Source organism: Corapipo altera, unplaced genomic scaffold (genome assembly GCF_003945725.1).
Source record: "Corapipo altera isolate COAL_440 unplaced genomic scaffold, ASM394572v1 23, whole genome shotgun sequence".
NCBI classification, from domain to species: Eukaryota; Metazoa; Chordata; class Aves; order Passeriformes; family Pipridae; genus Corapipo; species Corapipo altera.
The window spans coordinates 18,636,365-18,653,584 of record NW_020884878.1 but is presented as its reverse complement, the minus strand read 5'-3'; the positions used below and the strand labels follow the sequence as shown (position 1 = coordinate 18,653,584).

Here is a 17,220-nt window from a genome sequence, read left to right as displayed (position 1 = left end):
GGTGTCTTAGAAGACAACAGTCCCCAGGACTGGGCACCAGCACCTGAGGAGTAGAGTGCTAGAGAGCAACAGCTGTGTGCAGCCATAGGGGAGGGCAGAGAGAGGCAAGGAATTGCAGACATAGGAGTGCTCATTAAGGATGTGCAGGTCCCCTCCACACTCACCTGATTTGCTACATTGCAGCAATAAATTTGCAACTCACTTTTGTCTGCAAAGGAAAATCATACTCCTGGAGCTGCTAGAAGTTATGGAGTGTTTCCTGCTGTAGGAAATAACAGCAGGACGTGGATGTTCAAAAAGCTGGGAGCAGTGTCTTTCACAGGAACTTCTTGATGAGGCTAAGTGGCCACAAGGTGACTTGTGCTGGCACTGGTGAAATACTGCAAAGAAGTAGAAACCATAGTCCTTGAAGATTCAGAGCAGTCTGTCCCTGGGAACCATGCAAGGGTGGCCTTATAGCAGAATGGAAACTAATCCAGACAATAGCGAGTCTGGGATAGACCTTCTGCTGGAATACTCTTGTGTGCTTCTCATCACCCTTGCTGGGGAAAATAGGGAGATACAGGCAGATAAAGAAAGTTACTAAAAGGATGAAACTCCTTCCACATGAGTAGGGATTGCAAGGAACGCAACATGTCAGTTTACAGAGAAGATACATGGGAAAGGGATATGAATTAGACAGAACTATAACATTTTTAGGAAATACTATATATTTCAAAGTCTAAGCCAATGCCTAACTGACAAAGATAAGAAGGAAATTCCTTTCTGGAGAGGTTATTCCACAACTGTCCAACATAAAGATTATTTAACTTACGGATCTAGCACTGTCAGAGACAAGCTCTTGCACAGCATTTGTCAGCCCCAGTATCTAATCAGTCCCATTTTTTTAAACAGGAAGCCTGGGGATCAATTGGCCCATCAGCGTACATCCACTAGGGTGCTGTCTGACCACTGTGGTGTTGACTGCCCAGGCCTCAGTGCTGCCACCAGCTCAGACACAGCTGCTTTATCCCAGTGACGTGGGGGCAGTTTACCATCCTCTCACTTCTACTGCCTGTGTGATTTTTCTCTTAACTTTCCAGACCAATTCTGCAAAATGACTGAAAGTAATGTTTTTTAAAGAGAAATCAGACTAGAAACCCTACCAGAGGTAGGGTTGCATGAAGGGAACAGTTAAGTCAGAACTGAATTGTAGCCACTGGAGACAGTGTGACATGGAGCCACAGGTGGCCGAAGGGCAGCTACATCTTTACTTGCATCACCACCATCCTCTCCTGCAGGGTGAAGCTCTTTCTTGCTGCAGATAGATATTGTACTTCGAGTTATGTGAGTTTGAATGTGTAAGTCCTAGGTCATGTCCTTCAGTGAATGTTTCCAGAACTGGCCATCAGGATTGCATACTAATACCGAAGACAAATATGAGGAAAAAAAGAAGCAGATTCATGAAGATTTGAGTGATTTAAGTGGATGGGCAACAGATGAAAAGCACTATTTCCTGCAGCAAATGTTAGATGGCAAGTGTGGGAACAAGGAACAGGTCTGAGGAATCCCACTTAGGCAGAGCCACAGCACAGCTTCCTGAGCCTCAGTGGGTGGGAGGTGATCATTAACCTTGTCAGCCTGCACAGAAGGGAACTGCCAGAAAGAATTTTACATGTAGAACACCAGTGTTGCTTTATGTTTCCCAGGCATCTCCCATGTGCACATTGTTGTGCTAGTGAGCCCTCAAGAGCTTATGGAAAGAAGGTGAACTGGGGTGGCTAGCATCATGATTCGACTTAGAATATTACTTAATTTAGAGCATGTAAAACTGTGCTTGGACATGCAACAGAGATGTTTAGGTCTGGTGTATCATTGGCTTTCTTAGCTAAGAATGTCCCAGACAGGTTACCAGGAGCTCATCTCCATTACTGGTGGCATTAGGAAGGTGCAGAGAGCAAGCAAAGGACTACCAAGTGCTCTCAGTGCATTTGAACATGGCACATTAAATGTTGAGGACCCTCAGTAGCCTTATAAGTGCTCTGGCTCTCATCGCTGTGCCATGGACAGTGCTTAACAGAAAGAGTGATGCTGAGAAACCTGGGAAGAGGGACCAGTACTGACTCTGCCTTCCCTGTCCACCTTCAGAAGACACAGGCCTGCTCCAGGCAGCATCCACTCCTGCTGTGAGAGGGCCACCAGCCAATCCAGAAGAGAGGGATGAGAAGAACAAGGATGGCTGCGGTGCTGTCCTTTGGTGTCCTGGCTTATGCCTGAATCCAGCTGATGAGCTGCACAGTTCATCCATGTAGAGAAGGCAGAGGTGAAAAGCAATGACTGTTCCCAAGGACTGAGAGGAACTCCCTTACAGTCAAACTCCTGTGCTGGTGCAGCTGTGTTTTGCTCTATAGTTCGCTCTGTTCCTGATAACTTTCTGTCCCCATGTTGTATTGCAGGGGTTGTGTTTCCACATTCATGAGCCTTCACCTTCCACACACTTTATTTTGGACAAAAATATGCAAATCATCCCTTTCATCTGAAAAGAAAGCCATCTGCCAAGCAGCAAGGTATTGGCAGCCTTTTTATGTTCTGTGCAGTGGCACTTTTGCTTTCTTTCTCAACAGCTTCTGTCTCCATTGCAGATGCTGCCATTCTCATTTGGTTAATTTGCCTCTGTCAGCAAGCAGCAAAACTGACTGGCTCCGGTAGGGCCAGACGTGTTTATCTGACCACTCTGCATCTTTCAGCAAGCAGCCTGTTGTTGGTGACTTTTCTGTTCACTTTTATCCACTGAAGCCAAAAATTCCTAATGAATTGTTATGCCTTTTGTAGCCAAAATGAAACTATCTGAAAAGTAAACATATTTGGTGTTTACATGAGGCAAAACCAGCTCGGGAAAAGAACAGTTCAAGCACAGGCGGCTGCAAGAACGAGGAAAATTCCCCTGTGGGACAAGAGTTCCCAAGTCAAGAAAAAATGATGCAAGCTTGTCCCTTTAAACATGTGCGTAAGTACTGTCCCAAACAAGGATTGCTTCCCTGGAACTAGCTCTTCAACAGTTAAGTTAAACAAGTCCCAGTTAGGACTAATTTGGATTATTATAATAAGGGAGGCTCAGCTGCCCCCAGGACCTGCAGTGGGGAAGCACGAAAGGAAAGAAATTGTAGGCTGAGGGGCTCTCCTCCTCAGTCTGCAACCTTCTTCAGCACAGTGTTGAAATCTGTGCACTGCAAACATGCTGTGAGTGCTGGTCATATACAGACTGGTAGGTGTGGGGTCCCTCCTTCCATCCTGTGGGGGCTGGCTGGGAGGGAAGAGACCAGTACTCAAGGCTGGGGCAGATGTCTATGTTGCAATGAGATCTCTCAGACCCACTAGAGAAAGGGAAATGAAAAAGAGAAAAACAGTGGAAGACAGAGCTCTCTTTCTTCCAGCCCCTGGCAGAGAAGGGGAAATAGCACTTTCCCACCTTCCCCAGGGCAGGGAAGGGCTGCAGGAAGGAACTATGTGCTGGACTGGACCTTGCTCAGCCAGGTCATCCACCTCTTATGAAATCCCCTCCCAGTTTGCCCTCTCCCTTCCCTCAGGATGCAGCAGTTGTGAGGGAGCTGCCATGCCCTGAAGGCAACTTTTCTTATTTGCTAGAGAGAGATATTATTTGTCAACCACATTGGGATACCTGCAGCTTAAGGCACTAGAAAAATCTGTCCTATCTGATGTAGGAAGGTGAAGGAATGCATATGGAAAAAATATATCTCAGCTCATATTTCTCCCTTCCCCCCAAGATGAGGTACCAAGATTAAATAAATACTGGGGTTGTATGCAAAGGTGTATAAAAAGTATTCTGCCTCTCTAAAAACAAAAATAATAAAAGAATAACAGCATGAGAAGAGTAAGAATGAGGATATGTGTGCAGTGTTCTGCCAAGCCAGGCTGTTACCTATTTCTGTAGGACAACTTGGGCAGATTATATCCTATATTGAATGCAGCATTTCTGGGCCCCTGTTCCTGCTCAGTCCCAGCTCTCCACAACTGAATTCTCTTTCTCTTGCTGAGATACAGATGAAGAGGACAAGGCTGGAAGTAGTGATGCCGAGACCCTGTGGACGATGAGTAGTGTGAATTGTCAGTTGTGAAAAAAATTGAAATTGGCAAATGCTGAAAAAAAACAATGACTGAAAAGCCAGGGGAAGGAAAACAGGTAGGGTAGATGGTGCCTCTCTGGGCAGCTGGGTGGGTCAGAGAGGTGGCACTATTGCTTAACTGGGTAGTGCTGCTCAGCCTGACTGGTTTGCTAACTTCTCTTAGGATTTTTTCACTCTAAAGAAAAATGAGCATTTTTATGCTGAAAGGGTTTAGAACAGCCCTGGAGCATCTAGTACCTATGGCAGGTCTAGCATGGTCCTGTGGCTGTGAAGAGCTTTGCATCCCAGAACAGTCTTGTCAGATGCAGGTGGGAAGAGGCTGATGTCAGAAAGAGGAGGGACAAATCAAGTCCACACAAATCAGTTATCAGGAAGGCCCAGTATGTCACTTGCTCCACCATCTCCATCTGACATCAAGGTGCTAGAGCACTGGGCACCATGAATGTGCCTGTGCCTCAGGCAATATCCCTCCCAAATGTCCCAGTGATGATATGGGAAGAAAACAAAGCAGCTGGGCAGAGGAGCCTTAAACCCCTCTGCTTCCTCCTGGCTACTCTCCATGCCAGTCTGGTGGAGCTGGCGTTGACAGTCGTTGACTCTTGTATGAGGGAGACAGCATTGCGTGGGGCGTGAGCAGGCCAGGCTGGGCTAGGATGGCATGAGAAGTGTCTTGCCTCCCACACAACAACAGGGTGATCCTGCAGCCCTCCCTGCCCCTGTGCCTTTGCTGCCCTGGGCGAGGTGGGCTTGCTGCTGGGGATGCTTATTGCCCTGGATACTCTTTGGTCTTTGCCTCTTTTTTCCCAGGCGCAGGACTGAGAAGCGGGAGCTCCGCACAGAGCGGGCTGCCTCGGGCACGGCTGTGGCGGCACCGGGTCCTGGCGTGCGCAGGGGGCGGGGGAGGCGCGGGGCGGAAAGTGTGGAGGGGCGCAAATAGGAGCGGGGGCAAGGCGCGCACCCGGTCGGGGGGTGCGAGGTGCCGGGGCGCCGTGGTGCGGAGGGGTCCGGGGGTGCCGGAGCATGCTGGAGATGCCGCCTGCAGGGGCACTGAGGTGCCGAAGAGTGGCGGGTGCAGAGTCCCAGGGTGCAGGATGCGGAGATGCCGGGCCGCGAGGTGCGGGACGCCGCGCCACGGGGTGCAGGGTGCGGGATGCCGAGGTACGGGATGTCGGGGTGTCCCGGCTGGTCCCACCCCTGCGCGACGCTCCCCGCCCCGCGGCCCCGCTCCCCCGCCCTCCCTGACGTGTGGCGCTGGCAGCCCGGCCGGTTCCGCATTCCCGACCCCTCCCCGCAGCCCAGGGGCCGCTATATAACCGGGGCTGATGCAACCCACCCCGCCGCCTGCCACAGCCTGCGGGAGGCGCGCACCAGGGCGGCGGGGGGCGGCGGCGGCGGGCCAAGGCGCCCCGGCGGTTGCCGGCACCGACATCGGCACCCGGGGGTCGGGGCAGCGCCGCGCAGCCGGGCGGCGGAGGCGGCGGGGCTGAGACCGCAGCCCGCGCCCGGCCCCTGCGGCCGGGCCCCGCGGGCACCCCGGCAGCCCGGTCCCCCTGCACGGTGGGTGTGAGCGCGGGCGGGAGGCTCGCCAGGCGGGCCGGGATTGCGGCAGGGGGCGGGCGGCGGCGCGGGGCTCCGCGGGGGTGGCGGACAGCGGCGACGGGGGCTGGGGCGGAGGGCACCCGCAGGAGCATCCCGGCATCTCGCGGCAGCGGGCAGGGTTCTGCCCTCCGGGCAGTCGGGCGCACCGCGGAGGTGCGCGGAGACCCTCCGCGGGGGTGCGCACAGCCGCATGGGCGGCTCAGAGCAGCGCTGCTGCCCCCGCACTGATCAGCTGCGGGGCGGCCTCTCCCCGCTTTCGGGCGCCCGCCTCGCCTCCGCTTCACCTGCCGGCCGGGCGCGCAGGTGAGGGGCGCGGACTCCCCGCGGCCGGCGGTCCGTGCCGGAGAGGCGGGTTGTCGCTGAGCCGTGCTCCCAGCCCGCGGGGCCCCGGGAAGGAAAGGGGCCCTGGAGATGCCCCCACCGCGCAGTCCCAAGTCCGCTTTAGCAGTCAGGCATGGAGTTGAATGGAAGTTGCATTCTTTTGCACGGTCTGCTCCAGGAGGCACTTTTCTTTTTCCATGGAAGGGAAATAGGTTTGAGAGCAAATTGGGGGAAAGGGAGAAATACCAAGGGAGCAAGAGCTACATTATGTTTCCATTTTCCTTTAATGAAGGCCCTGTGGAGGTGTATTTGAAAACACAGGGTCTCCTATGCCTTCAAGGAGGGTGAGAACACTCTGCTGGCTGGTTCCAGGGCCATATGCAGTGTATGGTGGCCAATGAAACGGGGCCTGGCTCGTTCTCTTGCTTGTCTTGGCAGCCTGCTCCATGGCTTGCATTACCAGCCCTGGAACACAACCACTGCCAAACTGTGAGTGTGTGTGTGTGTGTGTTTGGACTCCAAGAGCTCAGCAGAAACAAATGCTTCTGCAGCTCAGACCAGGATTTTTTAGCTAGTTTTGAGGAAAATTTGCATGAAAAACTCTATCTGGAGGCTCTTGCCAGAGTCTGTACTGGGAATTTGTTGGTGAATGCTTGTGTGGGGGCATCTGGGAATGCCAGTCTTTGGAGTTCAGATTCTTAGTATGACTCCTAATGATTTAAAAAAGCGAAAACCTACCCATCTGGGGGCTGAGTGTGTGGGTGCAGGAGCTGCTATCCATACCATCCCTGTGTCATGCAGCAATTGGTTGTTCCTGGGGTCTGGGGGATGAACAAAATCTGCTGAGTTAGTGTGCAGGTTGCTGCTTCTGTCTCCTTGGAGAGACACCTATGGATGCTTTTCCTGCACCTTCACAGTTGAGCATTTCCCTCCTTACAGGATGCAAAGGTCTTTGTGCTCTATTCCTTGCCAAGGAAGAGTAAATACCCCCTCACACCTCTTGTCTCCTTCTACCCTCTCCTCCTCCAACTAGGCTGCTCAAGCACAGGTAGCGCTGAGCATCTGCTCTGTGGTCACCTTCCCTGTGCTAGTGTTTGCTACTTCAGCTGCATTGCCTGGGCCAGGTACTTGGCAGCATGCAGTGTCTTGAGTGTGAAGCTGTTAAGAGGCTCTTTTCACTGCAGTGGGCTTTTTGTGGTGGGCCTGGCCCTAAGAGCAAAGGAGGCAGAGCCATGGTGAGCGGCATGGACTCCTTGCCAGCACACATGTGTCCTGCAGTACCAGTGCAGCATGGAGGGGGCACAGCAAACCTGATGCCATCTGATTTTGGTGGCATTTCTCAGTTGCTTGGACAGTCCAAAGTATCACTCCAAACACCACAGGCTATTTTAACATGCAGCCAGGGAGCTGAAGGTCCATACGGGCCTCTCAGCTGAGCAGGGCTGTTGCAAACTAGCCAGAGCTGGTCTTTATATGGATTAGAGGTCTTTGTGGATGACCCTAGCATTCAGGGCATGATTCTGAAGAGTTTTTAGGGGGTGGCCTTTCATCTCTGATGCCATCCTTGTCCCCTGGGGCAGAGCTCTGTGCTAGAGTAGAGTTGTCTTCTTGAAGCAGATTCTAGCCCTGACCACATGTGGTTATGGGAGGTCCTGGGGAATTTCAACAAGTCAATTGTTAACCTCAATGTCTGAGCTGCAGCCTTTCTCAGACCAGGATATTCCTTCCTCCTCAAAGCCCTTTGACCTGTTTCAGGTAGAAATAGGATAGCTTTTACCTTTCTGCTCCATACTGCCATCATATGGTGGTGCAACCCCAAAGTAATTAATTGCAATCTCAATTGATTGAGATAATGTGATAATCAATGGCAATTTTTTTTTCATTTATTGCAATAGAGGAGCCTTGCTATGGTAGGTGCTGTACACAACTCTGCTGTCACAGGTTGCTTGGAAGTCAATTGCTGCATTGCAGTGGTTGGAGCAGCAAAACTAGAGCTTTTTACTACCCTGTGAAGATATGGAGGAAAATGCTCAGGGAGAAAGAAGGACTGTGAGTTGACTGCTTTGCTAGTGGCAAAAGAAGGTTATTCTAAAGTTGAGGACTGGAGAACCACCATCCCCCTTCCTCATAAAAAGGGTAAGAAGGTAAAGCATTAGACAGGCAGGTGTGGGGACCTAATGGTGGTACTCAGTTGGATGGGTGGCTGCAAAACAGCATTTCTGCCAGAGAGGCTGTCTGCTCTGGGCTGCCCCATGTGCACAGTGTAGGGAGCTGTGAGCTTCCCTAATGGAGGAGAGGAGGAAGGGCAGCAAGGCTCTCTGCATTCCTGTTTTTAGAAAGCTTTTCATAGCTTTCTGTCTGTGAGTGACTTGGATGTTCCTCCTGCCAGCTAGATGTGCAGGACCGAGCCAGAATGTTCCCACTCATGAAATGGGTTTAGAATTCCAACTCCTGAGGTACAGTTCTTCACAGCTCCTTCCTCTATTTAGCATTGTGGCCCCCCACTCCACTCTGTGAACTGGGAGGTGGGATGTTGCATAAGCGGGTGTTCACAAACACTGCAACTCTTCTCCCACCACATGAGGTTGCCTGTGGGAGGAAGGGAACAGCAAGGGTGGCAGCCAGAGGTGTCTGTGGGAAGGGCAGAGATGCATCTTTGGTCCTGCAAATCCAGAACCTGGGTTGTAGGAGCTGTCTCTCCCTCTTGGAATGGAAGTGGAGTCTGGAGATAGTGAGGTAACTACAGTGTCTGGCCTACTGAGGCGGTGTGCTCTGCCTTGGTCCACTTGGTAGGCTGTGCAATGATCGTGCCTTTAACTGGCCTTTAAATAAAGGGCAATTTCCCTGATGGCATTAAACAGTAATGTCAGATCCTTGGTAAAGAGAGAGCATGCACATTTTTATCCCAGCAGGTGTCACTACAGCTCTTTAGTATGCTACAGGTGGTGGGTTCCTTTGCATTAACTGGTTCAGCAAATGAATGAATGAATACACAGTGGCTGTTGGTAAAGTTCATGTTTACCAGCACTACTGTATGGGTATCTAAAAAGACTGGCTACCCCAAAGGGCTTGTCTGCTGCTGTGTTCTGATAGCTGGCAAATAACTTTGACATTGAGAGATATGCCCCTTGGCACTGGCCCTTCATGTTACTGCTTTTAACAGTGCAGTCCAGAAGAAGCTAGACAGGAGAGAGATGACCTGTTGTAAAGTGCTGCTCAAAACTAGATGCATCTAAAGCAGATAGCAGTTGTGTGGGAATGGGAGAGTATCACATTTTAGACAACAGAGGAAAGCCATAATTGCATGGCAAGGTACTTGTGGCACTGGGAGTACGGAGTCTTTCTTCTTTCAACTTGGTCATGCTTAACTTGGTGCTCACTGGGAAATGAACCTTGAGATGGAAGAAGGTCTGTAGGCTACAGTGACACTCAGCACCTTGCAGTTTCCTCAGACAGAAGAGTCCAGATGGAAAAAAGTAAGTGGCTCAGTGATTCAGAGAAAGAGTTGTAGCCAACTGCCCTGTCTTTGTTTAGGAAGTTACATTGTTGGGGCATGAGAAGTTGGGTATGTCAGGAAAGGGCTTTTGTATAAATCATCCTTCTGCTAACAGGAGGAACTAGAAAGATCAATGTATCACACACAGGCTGAGTTAATTTGATAGCCAAGAGCTAAAAAAAAAGGTTTTAAAAATGGCAATAAAGCTGTAGTAGAATCTAAGGAACCAGAAGTTGCTTCTTGTGGATGGTAGCACTGCTTCTGATCTCCACTGCAGAATTGTTGTTGCCTATTGGTCAGGAGCATATGAAAGGCCAGTTGCTGTGGCTTAAGTGCTCCAGGAAGGTACATACAGATGGTGATAGTATGTTAGGTGGTAACACGCTGAAGAGATCAAAGATTGCTTGTATGGTGACTTGCAGACTTTGGCAGTGCTGTGATGTGTGGCAGCTGACAAGTAATAGTAGGCACCCAGGTCAAGCCTGGAGTGAGAGAATAGCAGGGAAGCATGGCCTTGATTCTGCAGGCAGCACGGAGGAGGGCTAGTAGGACAGACTGTGCCTTAGTGCAGTGCTTAACATGGGGAAAAGAGAAACATGCTGGTATATACAGAATGTCAGAATCTACTGGCTGGCAATATTAGGTGCTAGACTGGCTCTCTGAGCATCAGAAGGGTACTTGGATCAACCACTGCAGATGTCAGCTTATGTTGTAAGAAACTGTGATTATATTATAGACAGCAAAATTGAAAATAAATTTGCAAATAGCCCTCACTCTTGCCAAGGAAACTGACACCAGAGATAACTCAGTAACGGCAGTTTAAATTGAAATGTGGCTGTCAGAGCCTGCTATGGGATGTCATAGTCCTCTCTACAGGATGGTGCTGTTGATGCAACAGTAGCACCTGCATTGGGTTTGTACAGAAACAAACAGCACCTCTGGATAAGTGAGGATGCATAGGATAGTTGTGGGAGAACAGTGGATACAAACTGAGGCACTCTCTGCACAAGGAAATGAACGTAGGATTTCAACACAGGTAGGCATTCCTGTGCCAGTTTTAGTCTGTGGGTAAGAATAGCAGTGAGGAGGTGGCAGGAGGGGTGTGAATACAGGCTAGCAACCAGAGTACAAGCCCCCAGGGATACTGGGTTACACGAATTATGCCTACGCATGTTAGATTTATGCCGTAACTGCTGTGCAAACATCAGCTTCTTTAAAAAAAGAAAAACAAACCAAAAACCAAACAAAGAGTCCCCTGAAAAAGCAGCAACAAAATAGGTATGGGAAGAAAAAAAAAAAAAAACCACAAAAAAAGCACCCAAGCATATGAAGATTAGAACTGCAGGAGAAAGAATAGGAGGGCATATGGGGACAATGTTACTGAGGAAGCTGAGCAACTGTATGGGACAGTACCAACTTCATAAAGCTTCTTCCCTCTAAGTTGTGGGCTCCAGAAGATAACAGACTGCAGCAACAGGAGAAAAACTAAGTAATGTGTGCTGCTTTTAAGAAATATTAAATCAGTCAGTGTCACAGACTGCTGACCATAAGGACAAAATTGGAGGACAAAGCACAGAAACAGTTGACACTGGTAGGAAAGATGCAGCAAAACCAAGGTGAACAAAGGAAGCTGTACTGTTGTCAGCTCTTTGGGGATGAGACTGCTGATAAAATGACTGAGTTGACTGAGAACACAAGAAGAACAGTGCCAAACCAAGGATGCAAAAGTTACTGCATTAGTTAGGAGGGTTTACAGACATTTCGGCAAGAGGTCAAGTCTTGCGTTACAGCATTTTAACCAGAACAAAGAGAGTGTAGAGTCCAAGCTGAGGATATACAAACTGAATTTTGACCCATGAACTCAAGTGTTGACCAGATTTTTGCTGCAAAGATAGTTGCTGAAGAGAGCATTGAATAAGATAAGATGCTCATCATTAAACTGAAGTTGTAAGAAAGGCTTCTCTGTCTCCTAATTCACTCTGGAGCATCTTGATGAATAGTATTGGAACAGAAGGCATAGCTACGGTGAATGTAAGCTTAAGCAGCTGGTGTCATGCAGATCCCAGGGTCGTATGTAAGACTGCACATTCTCTTTCCCCTTGCTGTTCTGCTGTTGGCTTCATTATGTGAAAAAGCATAGCTGATACAATGCAAGAATTGTGTGGTTCATCTGTAGGACAGCAGAAAACTAGGTTTTGCTGGAGACATGACACTTCCAAGCTCATGTAAGGAGACATTGAAAGACTGCCTGGCATTGAGGGAAAAAAGGCTGTGTTATTAGTCAGTTCTGAACAAAAAAAAATCTAATAAGAATCCTAGCTAAAGCACTGTGTTAGAAAGTGAAGGAATACAGAGGTGAGTTGGTTCATGTGCCTTAGAAATAACAAACACTGCAAGGGAATATCTAGAAAGGAATTATGAATTGGCAAGGCACCAGCCATACTCACCCCATCCAGCAAGATGTGGTATTGAAAGACTGCAATTTAAAGGTTAAACTCAGATCTTGAACTTCAAAGTTATTTCTTCCCTACTAGGTGAATGTGGTAGAAATATGCTAGAGCTATAGGTAGACATGTCTGCCAGGGTAACGGCCTCAGGAAGAAGACTGAAATATTAAAGAGAATTCCATGCCCTGGGGTTTTTTTTACATGATCGAAGTACAACTTCTTGCCTCTAGAACTAACCAGAAAAATATGTGAAAGTATCTGGGACTTGGAATGAAAAAGCTGTGCTTACATGAGGAAGAGGAGTGGAACAAGAGAATCCCTCCAATCACCAGGAAGTGATAATGCCTGGGGCTGAGGGCCATCAAGAATTGGGCAGGATGATCTGTTACTGCACCCCTGCTCTGCAGAGAGGGATGACATCTCTCTTTGTTCCTTTCTTATGTCTGTGGTTATAGCCCTGCTGGGAGTGGTGTTTCATTCCTCTCCAAGCACTTGTCTCTTGGGAGTTCTCAATGTGCTTCTGAGCTTCTTGACCCCTGAGCAAGATCTTGTTTGTAGAAGTCACTTTTTCCCCTTTCCACCTAGTTCTCAGCTCATCTTAATGTGCGAGTATATGTTCTTCCAGGTGACCTCTGGCACTTTTGTTTGATCAGCTTTAGATTTAGTTTACACTGATGCAGGTATAATGTGGGCTTTAGCAGTGCAGTCCCTGGATCCAGGATACATTTTTAGAGCATACTGGATACTGGGCCAGCTCCTTCACTCTGACCTGTGCCATATGTTACACTGGTACAGAGGCTCTTTCAAGGCATATTAAGCTACCAGATCAAAGATGTAGAAGGAAAAGATGTGCCAGAGAAAACAGTTTCCTCAAATAGCCAGTTGTCCCCAGGGAGCTGCCCCTGGCTCAGGAGTGCAGGGGGGAGGAATCTCAGTGGCCAGATTGTGCCACAGTCTGGAAAACAGATTTCTCCTTGCTCTTTATTTCATAAATTGCAGTGACTCTGCATTCAGTCTGGCTGAGGACCTGTACTGTCCAGCCTGGGTGCTGTCAGCTGCATGTTGTGATGACAGTTAAGCACAGCATTGCCAGCCCGTCAAAGGAGGTGATTGTCTTGCTCTGCTCTGCACTGGTGCAGCTTCACCTTGAGTCCTGTGTGCAGTTTTGAGCCCTACAATATAAAAAAGGCATAAAGCTATTAGAGAGCATCCAAAGGAGGGCCAAAAGGATGGTAAAGGGCCTTGAGGGGAAACCTTATGAGTAGCAGCTGAGGTCAGTTGGTTTGTTCAGCCTGGAGAAGAGGAGACAGGGGAGATCCCATTGCAGTCTACAACTTCCTCACAAGCGGAAGCAGAGGGCCAGACACTGATCTCTTTACTCTTGTGACCAGTGACAGGACTCTAGGAAATGGAATGAAGCTGAGGTTTAAGTTAGATATTAGGAAAAGGTTCTTCATTCAGAGGGTGGTTTGGTACTGGAACAGGCTTCCCAGGAAAGAGGTCACAGCACCAAGCCTGCCAGAGTTCAAGAAGTGTTTGGACAATGCTCTTGGGCATATGGTGTGACTCTTGGATTGTCCTGTGCAGGGCCAGGAGTTGGACTGTATGATCCCGATGGGTACCTTCCAACTCAGCATATTCTATGAATAAATTAAAACTACATCCCCCAAGTCCAGAATGGATTTCATTATCCAGTGCTGGGCTCAAGTCAATTCCAACCTGAAGCCTGTGAAAGGGTGGGTCAAGGCCCCAAATCGGTTTGTGCCATGGCAGCTCACATGGTATTTGCAGGATAGAGACTTCAGATGGTTTTTTTTAGTTTAATTTTATTTTTTAAATTTTTGCTTAAACTCAAGGTGATCAAACTGTGTATGGACATCTATGGGATTGCTGGTGAGGGTTGTGCAGCAGCTGGCCCAGGGTGTGTTGCTATTGGCAGGTGTCTTCCTCAGTGCCACAGCATGTCGCCTTGGTGGCAGCATCTGAGAAATGGCTAGATCTGCAGTGTGTGCAGCTATCCCAAAATGGTAGACTTAATTTAATGCCACAACAGCTGTGTCCTGTGGCAATCTATCCTGGGAAGAGCCTCTGGGGTCACTTCCCCTTTGCCATGCCACCTCACTGACCTAGTGCTTTTCTGCTGGAGAGGGGCAGTCTCTGAGGAACACAGTAAGGATTCAGGCACAATAACTTGCATTTTTCTGTCTGGAGGGCAACCTAAGGGTATGATGGTGCTGGTTTCTGGACAGATGAAGCATCTTAGTCATGTGTAGACCTGAAAGGAAGGGGGAGGGAGGTAGCATGCAGCTTCAGAGCCCTGCTGCATCGGCATCTCCAGACAGTGTACAAGGCAACTACTGCTGATGTGGAATTACAACTGTCTGGTTTAGAAATCAATGTGGAAGGCAAATACTTTGGATCAGTTTAGGTCCTTGCAATCTCAAGGAATTGACCTATAGTCTTTTCCGAGGTCAAGTATAATTACCAAATATTTTCTCTTTCTTTTATGTCACCAAATGGGCAGGAGTCCATTTCATCAAGTAGAGTCATTTCACTTCAGAAGTTACTTGTCTCTCTTTCCTGTCTTCTCCTTTTCATGCTTTAATGATCTTGTGCAGATCACAGTCCCTGGGCCCAGCTTCCTCTCCCCACAGCAGGGCTCCTGGCACTGCGGAGTGCTGGCTTGCTCTCCCCTTTTCTGATCTCCTAAAGGGTGACTGGAGCAAAGGGCTTGATTCCTACTTGCCATTTCATGATCTCTATCTTGCTTCATTTGCTTTTCTATGCTCTTTCTCAAGTCCTGTTGGTCACAGCTGAGCAAATTCTGCCAGGGGATGTCTCATGCTGACACCTAGACCTCTTTGGTGGTAGGTTAGACTGTATGACAACTCACAGCTCATTGAGGCTTGTGCGCACTCCGCTGCAAATCCTCCTGTCTGTACAGGACATGCTGGAAGCTGTGGAGCTTGCATTAGCCTCTCTGCCCTTGACTAACATGTATGCTTGTCTTTCTTTCCCTTCTGCTGCTTATCTCCTGTTCCTTCACACTAACAAATATGTTATATAATCTCCTAGGTAAAGAGATGTGCCAGTGCCAAGAAATCCTTAACTTCTCTGTTTGTTATGATTAACCCTCTTCAACTGATCCCACTTGAGCAGGGGGGCTGGACCAGGTGATCTCCAGAAGTTGTGCCCAACCTCAACTGTTCTGTGACTCTGTGACCCAGCAGTCCTGTGTCACACACAGCTTTATTCGTTTTCAGTCTGGTACTGACATAGATTTGTCACCCCAGGATGGCAAGTGCTGAGCAACCGTGGCAGCTGGCTTGGCAAAGTGCATGTATGTCTCTGCTTAGCACAACTATACTGCCTGGACCAAAAGTCTGTATCACCTCTAACCTAGTCACTCAGCAGCTGAGAGTGGATGCTTCGGAAAGAGCAGGGCAAGTACATGTTTTTCTTCATTTAATGCACCTCCTCATTCTGGCAGTTCGTGCTATGAGAGCTTCCATGAGTTTCCCCAACTATTCCTTGAATCCTGCCTCGTGACTAGCTCTTGTGATTTCAGGAAGCTGCACAGTGGTTGGGTTTGCTCCTTTAGCCTTCTTATCTCTCCTGACATTGCTAGTCCTCATCCCAGCTGTGTCAGTGCCTCCTGAACTGGGGCAGGATTGGGTGGATGTCTGGAGGCTCCTGTAGTGTGCTGAGACTGGTCTGACTGGGCAGAGCAAGGAGAGCAGTGCACAACACTGGGAGATGTGGTTGAGTTGAGGAAGGGTGGGAAATGGTTGCTGTGCAGACAGAAGTTGACTCCTTGCATTGTAAATAGGTGACTTGTAGGTGTCCCAGGCCAGTTACACAGCAGGGATGTACTTGTGCTGCAGCCAATAACCGTCTGCTCCCTTCGCTTTTGGACTGATGTAACAGCTCCAGCTCTGGGAGCTTCCCATTTTAGGTGTAGTTTTATTTCTTTATCTCTTTGCTGCTTGTTCTTCATATTTCTTGATAACTTCCTTTCTTCTGCCCATAAGTGACTTGCCAAAGTTTGTCCTGATCCTATTCTCACTTACACTGCAACTTTTTGGTTTTCTTTTGTGACAGAACAAGTCTTTTCACCTTGCTCCATTTCCCTTCCAGCCTTTGCTTCCTCATGTCTGTGCTGGGAGATGTTTGTACAGTGGCAGATTTTTATCTTGCAGTTTTATCTGTGGTCTTTCTGTGCTGTGTCCCAGTCCTGACTAGATGTGCCAAAACCCAGTAGTCTGTGGGGTCATTACTGTCATTGCAACCAGCTCCTGTTCTTCTGGTGCTTTGTCTCTTCCCTTCCTGATCTATATCCTAGTAGCCTATTCTTCCTAGCAGGATTAATATATTTTGGTTTCTGTCATGCAGGTTTTGCTTAGTCTCTGCCTTTGCCATCCCTGGGGAAGGATGTCTCCCTTCCCTGGTTCTCACTCCATTAGGTGATGGGACTGTAGAATGAATTTGTCTTGTGCTGTGTCATGAGGCTGGGTTGTAATGGGATGTCTCACTCTCCCTCCAGCCTACGAAGCTGTTTCCCCTGCTATGATGCCAGGGCAGATCCCCGACCCGTCCCTGACGGCTGGTGCGCTGCCTGGGCTCGGCCCTTTGACAGGACTGCCTGGCACAGCCCTGACTGCCGAGGAGCTGAAGTGCGCCGACATCCGCAACATCGGGGCCATGATCTCGCCGCTCCACTTCCTGGAGGTGAAGCTTGGGAAGAGACCCCAGCCTGTGAAAAGTGAGGTGAGTCTTGGGGGCGCTGCTGGCTGCAGGTGACCTTGCAGGGTCATTGTCTGCACCTGACTGGTTTTCCCTCCTGCCTGTGCTTTTCTGTCCTACCAGGCTGACCAGCAGTGTGTTTTATAAGCATGTCACACTGCCTGTTGGATGTGCATGCATGTTGGTAGCTGCTCCCATAGCTGCCTCTTCCACCTGCCTGAATTCTTGTCCCTGCAGCACTGGCTGGCAGTGGTGGCCTCGTTGTCCCAGACCTGACTGGTCCCCTGCAGCCATTGGCAGCTGGCTGAACTGAAACCCTGCCTGTGGAGTGGGGTCTGGTGCAGCCATCATGTCCCTAGGTTAGGGCATGCACCCAAAGGAGGAGTTGCACAAACTGTCACCTGTGCCAACCAAGGCCTTGGTGCTTCTGGCATTGCTGTTGCCTCTCCAGTAGGGATGACATGCACAGGCAAGCGGTGCAAAGTGGCAG

General features: G+C 49.2%; 1 protein-coding gene across 2 annotated transcripts in view; it reads left to right on the top strand.

Moving 5' to 3' along the window:
- The first annotated feature begins 5,653 nt into the window (after window positions 1–5,653).
- Window positions 5,654–17,220, top strand: part of JDP2 (Jun dimerization protein 2) — a 28,368-nt gene continuing 16,801 nt past the window's right edge. For both annotated transcript variants that reach the window (XR_003526758.1, XM_027638140.1), the window contains exons 1-2: window positions 5,654–5,681; window positions 16,531–16,754. Coding sequence is in view for 1 of the 2 variants with exons in the window: in XM_027638140.1 (XP_027493941.1) it covers window positions 16,554–16,754 (201 nt within the window). In the remaining variant the exon portion in view is untranslated. The remainder of the gene's footprint in view (window positions 5,682–16,530; window positions 16,755–17,220) is intronic.